Source organism: Helianthus annuus, chromosome 11 (assembly GCF_002127325.2).
Source record: "Helianthus annuus cultivar XRQ/B chromosome 11, HanXRQr2.0-SUNRISE, whole genome shotgun sequence".
NCBI lineage: Eukaryota > Viridiplantae > Streptophyta > Magnoliopsida > Asterales > Asteraceae > Helianthus > Helianthus annuus.
The window spans coordinates 59,429,722-59,438,693 of record NC_035443.2 but is presented as its reverse complement, the minus strand read 5'-3'; the positions used below and the strand labels follow the sequence as shown (position 1 = coordinate 59,438,693).

At 37.7% G+C, this 8,972-nt stretch overlaps 1 protein-coding gene and 1 long non-coding RNA gene across 2 annotated transcripts; one reads left to right on the top strand and one right to left on the bottom strand.

Moving 5' to 3' along the window:
* Positions 1-332: 332 nt before the first annotated feature.
* Positions 333-2,895, top strand: LOC110892067. Its single transcript, XR_002565803.1, has 3 exons — positions 333-371; positions 1,006-1,073; positions 2,854-2,895. It is a non-coding gene; the product is annotated as an uncharacterized LOC110892067 (long non-coding RNA).
* A 189-nt stretch (positions 2,896-3,084) lies between these two features.
* Positions 3,085-4,665, bottom strand: LOC110888345. Its single transcript, XM_022135874.1, has 2 exons — positions 4,534-4,665; positions 3,085-4,419 (listed from the first exon to the last, which is right to left on the bottom strand). Exons 1-2 carry the CDS (start codon positions 4,663-4,665, stop codon positions 3,085-3,087), a joined length of 1,467 nt encoding a protein of 488 aa, XP_021991566.1.
* Between the last annotated feature and the right edge of the window lie 4,307 nt (positions 4,666-8,972).

Genomic DNA, 8,972 nt, shown 5'->3' with positions numbered 1-8,972 from the left:
GAGCCCCGAGTTAACGGGACTTAAAATAAGCCTAGTCATAAGTTCCCCGAACCCACTAAGTTAACTAGGAATATCTAACTTAGTTAATTAGTGGGGATAATGTTAAGAACAATTAGGTAGTGATCTAGTTAAAAGTAAACCAAATAAATCATGGGGGACTAAAGTTGCCAAGTGGAGAAACTTGTTTTAATTAAAACAAATAATAAAACACAACACACACACTGAGAGTGTGTGTGTGTGCGTACGACCAGGAAGGCTCCCATGGAGCAAACCCTAGCTCTTCAACATAATCTTCAAATTGGAGGATCAATTGAAGGCTAAATTCGGATTTGAATACATAGAAACGATCACCAAGTCAAGGGGATCGTAAGGTATGTCGAATTTCTAACATTTATGAAGTTGTGAAAATTTGTTAAAATTTGCATGATGCGAATTATGCAAGAATCATAGAGGCTATGGCCAAATTAATGAAGTATGATTGCTTAGGAACAAACCCTAAGTAGAAATTGGAAGTAAAATTGCTAGGATTTGAGTAATTTGGTGATTTACCACTTTTAGACAAGTGGGTTTTCATTATATAGTGAAGATGATGATGTACACATGTTTAAAAACATCATAGTTGCTAGTAGGGACAAGATACTTGAACAATTTGCAAGTTTGAGTAATTGATCATAAGTGATAATGGTGAATTTTGATGTTAATCTTGGTAAAAATAACTAGTTAGGAACTAGTTAGTAAATATGTAAAATCATGCACATTAGGTGTTTGTTAAAATGCCTAAATGAGAAATAAGTGTTGATAATGTGCCTAATTGAGTCTTGTGAACTTGATAATGCAATCATATGTGTTAATTGGTGATTTGACTTTTAAATAGTCAAAGCGACCATTAATAAGATCGAATGGTAATTGTGATAGAAAATATGTAAGATGGAATAGTCATAATTAATGATGACTAATATAACCGTCTTACGAATTACGATGATAGTTTGACGCTTGACAAGCTAGGTGGAGGCTTGGAAAGGAAGCGGGTCAAACGAAGCAAGAATGGCGGAAAAGCGTAATTCGGATGCAAAGTAAGTATAGCTTACACTAGTCTTAACTTGTGGAATGTTTTCTTATCATATAAATTTTGAATGAAATATCTAAACTATTGAAATATGATGTTCCGTCGTGTAGTCGAACGGAACAAGAAAAAAATCAAAGATGATAGAAACCATAATAATGGTTAAAAAGAAGTAAATCGATAAATTGGTCATAATATGACAAAAGAAATACATGGTTTATATTTAAAATTTCCGTACGGTGTTAAAACGGGAAAAGTCATGTAGAGTAGATGATAATAAATATCATTTCGCAAAGATAAATGGTCAATTCGGCCAAACGGGTCAAAAGGTGTAGACAACACCTTTTGACTATATAGACTAATGATTCTTTTGTCAAGTTATATGCTTACAGGAATAGATATCCAATGGATATTCGCATCGTTTTTAATTAGCGAATATAAAGCAAGGTATTAAGATCGGGTCTATTTGTTGACCCGAGCCAGGTACGCTCATTTATGATGTATGTAAAAGTACTAATTTGGTCGAATAATTGGTGAAAGCCCTTCATTGTAAAAGAAGGGTCAAAATCGACCAAAACGCCCTTGTAGGCTAAATTGAACAAACAACTCTTAGAGGTTGTTTGGAAAGGATTCTTATGATTAAACAAAAGTTGGAACGAGTACGGGTAGGGAAAGAAGAATTTCTTGGGCCAAAAGACTCCATATGAGTCTTTGCCGTAAAATGATATTTCAAGAGGTATAAATTCGGAACACATAGATATCTACTTTAAATCCAACACACATTTAGTTGTGATGGAAGAGTACTATATAAGAGATATAGGTTACAACGCTAGATTAGAATGAAAGCGAAATTTAGCTTAAAGGTGCTTAAAATATCCTTAACGGGTCAAAATAAGCATGCTAGTGAAAATGGGTTTAATTTGTATAATAAACCTATGATTAGAACCCAATATGGTATATCACAATTATTGATGAAGTGTATGAAGTATAGGAATCAAATAAATACGTTTATTTGATAAAATGCGTAACCGGGTCAAAATTTGGTATAAAGGGTAATAAGCCGAAGACTTAAAGGTCCCAAATTTTGGTAGTCCAAATATTGGATTTTTACTCCATGTGATGGAGAAATAAATTACGATCGCATAGGAAAAAGAATCGGGTAAAACGGATGCAAAACGAGCAAGTTATGCGAGTTTTAGCATTTATGAATGTTAGCTGATCTGGGCGCCGTGCACGGTCGTGCGCTTGGCCGCATGGTCGTGCGTTTCCGAGTAAATTAATGCACTGGCTTGTGCACTGCCAGTGCCCCCAACGTTGTAGGAACTGCATGGCCGTGCGGTTGGGTGCATGGCCGTGCGGTTGGGTGCATGGCCGTGCGGTTGGGTGCATGGCCGTGCATCAGCTGCCAGTTCAGTAAAATGTGCAGAATTGTCCAAAACAGTCCCGTAACCGAAAAGGAGTCCCGAATCGTATTCTAAACTTATTATAGAATGTTTATGGGATGCGATGAGCGTGTATGCATTTATATATGGAAAAACTGGATGCAGGGTCCACCGTAAATTACGGTGCCACCGTAATTTACGGTGGAGATGAAAAGCCTTACGGAGGCCCCCTACTGGTTTACGGTAGGGGCATGTAAAACCAGTGGCCACCGTAAATTACGATGCCACCGTAATTTACGGTGGAGGTCAGGTTGAAATTTTCGTTTTCGTTATCATATGTTTCTCGGACTCGTTTAGACACGTATTAAGTCCTGTATGACTAAAGCATTTCATGTTATTGAAATGTAGGTACTTATGGATGCCGGAAGACGATCAAGCTCAGTGAAGAACCGAACACGATAAAGACACACGCTTCCGCACTTTGACACATAGTAAACTTTTAGACAACGAATTTAATCACGTTATGTAGAATAACTCATGATTTGTAAAAGTTTTAATAAACCCGTATTTTTATAGCATGTGTAGTCTTAACTACACATCTAATCATTGGTAATTACATACAGAATCGTTAATTAGTAACTAGGGTGTTACATTGCTGGAGGTTTCTTCTCCCCGGGTAATCTGCTTTATCTCCTTGCGCATATTCTGGAGTAGATGCGCAAACTCCCCATTTTTGAGGGCTTTCTCTATTTCTGTGCGCAAGGAAATGCAGTTGTTTGTGGTGTGCCCAGTGTCCTTATGATATTCGCAATATTGCGCCAGGTCTTGACCACGTTTACTCTTCATCGGGATTGGCGGTTTGAACTGATAATCCTCGGTACTCAGAACCTCCGCCGGGGTCTTTGTTAGGGGGGTCCACTGCCTCTCCCTATTTTCATGCTTGGTTTCTCTTTGAGCAGAGAGTTTGTTAATTGTTGTGCGAGCATCTTCAGAGGTGCGACTTCCGGATGACTCGCGCCATGATTTTTTGAACCTTCGCTCGCCTGTTGCACTTAAATCTGTGGGCCTACTGTGTGGTGGTGGTGGCCTATTTGTAGTAAGGTTTTTCTCCGTCTGCGCATAAACCTTGGCCGCCGCCATTATCTTTTCCCAACTCTTGGGAAGGCCCTCTGTTCCGGATAATACTTTGACCATGTCGTCACATCTAACCGCGTACTTAAACTGAGCACGGATTAGCTGTTCGTGAACACCACCGATCTCCAACACTTCCTTATTATATCTGGTTATAAAATCTTCCAGATTCTCGTCATCTCGACGCCATATGATCATGACATCGGATGTATCCCGCATGGAACGCCTTTGCTGGCTGAAGTGTGTTAAGAATTTTTGGCGCAAGTCTTTCCATGACTCGATTTGCCCCGTTGGTAGGTTATCAAACCAGATTCGCGCTGGCCCAGTTAATGTTTGAACAAACAAATGACACCAAAGCGGAAGAGTCCAACCGCCAACCAACCCTGCGCTGGTGAAGACTCTCAGATGATCGTCGGGGTCAGTTAACCCATTGAATTTCCCGACGTTAGATGGTAATTTTGCCCTCTCTAACGGAGCCAGAGCTATTTCTAGTATAAACTTCGAGTTTTCCGCTGCTTCTGCAGGGCGGTAAACTAAGTCATAATTATGCTCTACCTCAGGGTTGTAAACCGCTCGAGGCCTGGATTTGTTAGAGTTTGGGTGTAGTCTGTTGAATACGCTGGTGTTTGCACTCAAACGATATGTTTGATTGGATTCATCAGTGTGGGCATCCCATTGGGAACCCAACCTATCATGAACCAATTGCCTTTGACGAGGCTGTGACTCATGGTGTTGTCTCTGGTAGCTGTTTGTACCATCATAAGTTGATTCTTCTCGCTGAGAAGCATGAGCTCTAGATCCCGGCCTTCGTGATTGTGTTACGGGAGCAGTTTGAGCACACAACTGCGTGTACACTGCATTTAATGCCCCTTATGACCGGACATACCATGATATCGGAGTTTCTCCCGGTGGTAAAATTGATTAAGCGGGATTTGTGGGAAATATCCCTGGAGTAACAGGGTTATTTGCTCCATTAGATTGAACCTCATTATCGTCTGAGGCCTCTTCTACCATCCCTTCTACTGGTAAATTGTTTCCGACATTTGGTCGAGGACCAGGCTGTCGGTGAGAAGATGAATTTTCTGCCATGTGCAAAAACAGAAAAATGAGATGAACTGAATCGAAACGAGATAGAAACTAGAAAAACTGAGAAAACGGTGGGCGCCAATGAAGAAACACTAGATAAATGGTCGGAACCGAGATATCTAGGGGGTTTGAATCCGCATAAAAGGTTAGTTCTGTCTCAATTGATTCAGTTGCAGCCGAGTTCCTTCTCCGGTGATTCTGCAAAACAGAGCACCGTTAGCCTCGTCAAGGGGAGAAGAGGGTTCTCTCCTTGACCCGACTCCGGTGTGAGAATAAGTATTTGTAATGGAGAAGATAAAGTATTTGAGTAGTGAATGTGATCTGGGTTTATACCTGAAGAGTTCTCCTATTTATAACCGGGAGTTTGGGAGGGAAAATCTGTTGTTGAAAAGATAACGGAAGATGCTAACGCCGTAGCGGTTATATTTCCTTCCGTTAAGTCCTTTTAATCTTCGTTAAGTCGCTTTGATCCTGATGTGAATGCACACGGATCATGACTTGATCTACGGTTGGGGAATTGCCACGTGGAAAGTGATTTAAGTGGAGATCATTCTCCAATTACATGCCATCGTTGTGATTTCAGAACGTTTGTGGTAATGACACGTGTCCAGACGGTTATAACCGTCTGGGTGGTGCACGATCATATTCCTTCTAGAAGATTACTGTTGTAATCTGGTGTGACACCTTACAGTGTGCATATAGCTGCATAAATCCCAAGTCTGGGTAAAACGATATCCAAGTTTGGATATTTGGGCGGAAGTATTGTTCCTCAGGGTTTTTAACCCTTTGCCAATGGGAGACGGCGCAAGGATTTTATGTTTTCCTTTGGACGCGCAACTATCGCTCGTTGATTTCTTCCTTCCTTTTGTAAGACCAATGCGCGGCCGCGCAAGGTTAAAAAGGTTGAAAGGCCAGCTGGTGGTATGGTCTTACATCCTTTTTGTGAGGTTTTTAGGACCTTACCCCTTCACCTGCGGGTAAAGCCAGAGACGTTTTCTGTGGGATTGTGAGAGTGGCTTGCTGGTGCATTTGACAGGCGCGCAACAGTCTCAGACTCGATATTAAACTAGTGAAGGTGGCCGAGATTATCAGTGATATCTAATCGATTGGTTTCCTTTGGATTTGTAATAGGAGTAAAGATAGAAACTTATCTTGGGAAGATTGGTGTAGGTTTGTGAATATGTAGTCCGTTCTTTTGTTGTTGGGCCGCCCCGTTTTGGGGTTTGGTCGGTTGTGGTTAATGAAATTTTCTTTTCAAAAAAAAAAACCTCCACCACCTCCTACCACCATAAGCTTCTGCCACCACCACCACCACCACCTCCTACCACCATAACCTCATGCCACATCGTTATTCACAATTTCTTCATATAGACCGAGTGAAACGACGGCTGATTTGATGTTGTGGATGTCGAAAATGTCCATATTTTGAAGAGATTGGGAGCTCCGGTTGACAGAGTTTGCAGCGGTTGAAGTAGTGGTGGATTTGTAGGGGATGTGGTTGTTTGCGACGGTGATTTCACCGGAGTGGGTGGATCTGTAAGGGATGTGTCTTTTTCAGTGATTTCACAGGAATTGTGGTGGGTCTAGAGGGGATGTTACACATTCAGTGTCGAATCTTACACACCGATAGGAAACTCTATCATGGATTTTTATTTAGAAGCTGGTATTTTGGATTCCACATTCAGTATCTTTGATAACATGAAGGTTAGGGATTATGTTTCATGTAATATTGTAAGATGAGACTGACTTTTTGGCTATGTCGTCAGTCCAAAACCCTCTTTTGGGTATGTATGCGAATATGGCAATGGAGTTTTCACGGAAGCTATTTGATGAAATGTCTGACAGAGATGTGATTGCTTGGAGTGTCATGATTTCGGGCTATGTTAAAAGTGACAAAGCTCATGTTGGTTTGGGGATTTTTAGAGAGGTTATCATAGTTCAGAAAGGAAGTAGATGGCCAAATGGTGTTTCATGGAATTCTCTTTTGAGTAAATTGCTAAAATCATCCATGAGGTTTGACTCAAATTGCTAGATCAGTCCAAAATCAACTTTTTTTGCTAAAACAGTCCCTGAGCCTAGTTTCTGTTGCTATTTCAGTCCAATAAATTAACACCGTTAGAACCTCCGTTAATGAATGGGTAAAACTGCTAAATTCGTCTCTGAGGTTTGATTCAAGTTGCTAGATCAATCCAAAATCAATTTTTTTTGAATTTGTTAATTATAAACTTATTTAGGTATATAATTTTTCTATACTTGCATTAATTTTTTGAGTTTGTTAATTATAAACTTATGTAGATTATAAACTTATTTAGTTATATAATTTTTCTAGACTTGCATTAATTTTTTGAATTTGTTAATTATAAACTTATGTAGATTATAAACTTATTTAGGTATATAAATCATTAATATCACAAGATTATAAACTTATTTAAGGCGGGTCCAGTTATATTTATGTTCATTGAATAAATCATTAATATCACAAGAGAAAAAAATGGTAAATGAGAGGTTCTTAATGCATCAATACTTGTACCAAATGCATTATATATTTTCTTAAATGTCTTAAAATTTAAGATAAATTACAAGTCTACCCTAAATATATAATCTAAATTTGTGTTTAGTTATAAAAATATAAACAGAATGTAGCTCTTTCAGAGAGCGCAATTTTATTTGACCTGTCTTAAACACTGGTTTGACCCGAACCCGTTTTGACTCAAACCAAAATAATCCTTTTTATGAGACTTGTTCTGGCATGACATGTTGTCCGACCTCACCTGAATGATAAGTATTATTAAATAAGAAACCACTTAATTAAGTAGAAAAAATGAATAAAAGAACTTTATAATACAAATATTAAATTAAAATAATTGATAAATATTAAACATTAAATATTACGATTTAAATAAAAAGAAATAAAATTATGTTAATTTCTTAACATTTAAATTTACATATAATGTTTGTATTTTTCATAACTAAATATTGTTTAAATTAACTGTTGTCTTATTTAAATCCTTAAATAAATACTAAATATTTACATGGTAACAACAACAACAACAACATCAAAATAAAATCAGTATTTAAGGCTGGGCCGGTTAAATTACGCTCTTCAAAAAAGCTACATTTATATTTTTAAAACTAATTTTATTTAAATTAAATTAAGTATTATCTTAATTAAATACTTAAGTATATAATTAGTAAACATTTAATGATAATAATAATAATAATCAAAATAACTAACAAATAATTTTTCAAAATAACTAACAAAAGGATTTTTTTCTCTTGTGATATTAATGATTTATATACCTAAATAAGTTTATAATCTAAATAAGTTTATAATTAACAAATTCAAAAAATTAATGCAAGTCTAGAAAAATTATATACCTAAATAAGTTTATAATCTAAATAAGTTTATAATTAACAAATTCAAAAAATTAATGCAAGTCTAGAAAAATTATATACCTAAATAAGTTTATAATTAACAAATTCAAAAAACTTGATTTTGTACTGATCTAGCAACTTGAATCAAACCTCAGGGACGAATTTAGCAGTTTTACCCATTCATTAACGGAGGTTCTATCAGTGTTAATTTATTGGACTGAAATAGCAACAGAAACTAGGCTCAGGGACTGTTTTAGCAAAAAAAGTTGATTTTGGACTGATCTAGCAATTTGAGTCAAACCACAGGGACGATTTTAGCAGTTTACTCTTCTCTTTTATCTGGATTGATATATAACGGGAAACATTCTGAAACCATTAATCTTTTCAAGTCAATGTGTAAGTATAAAACCGGGACTGAAGCTGTTACGTTTGTCAACCTACTACAAGTATGAAAACATCTTGCAGACCCGCTTATCTGCAAGTGCATTCATACTATGATACTAAGAAAAATTGTTGGTGCAGTTGTCTGTCGACTACATCTTCGTTCGAGTCTTAGGGTAGGGCAGATTGTATTGTGAACGGAAAACGAGATTGTATAGAAATTAGACAATAGGTTCGCTCATTAGGTCCATTAGAGTTAGGTTCGCTCGAGCGGACATATGGGTGGTCCGCTCGAACTGCAGGTCAACTGATTCGCTCGTATGGCTTCTGGTAGGTTCGCTCGAGTGGACTTGTTCGGTTTGCTCATATGGACTTGTTCGGTTCGCTCATATGGACTCCTATAAATAGGTGTCATATGAGCGGTTCTAGTAACGGTGTGTGTGTGTGAAACGGCGAAGCTCTGCCCGTTTGTCTCCAAGAACTTGTAATTTGTTATATAATCAATAAAGGAGACGTTAAGTAGTGAAATCAAGCTTTACGAGGACCGAATCAAT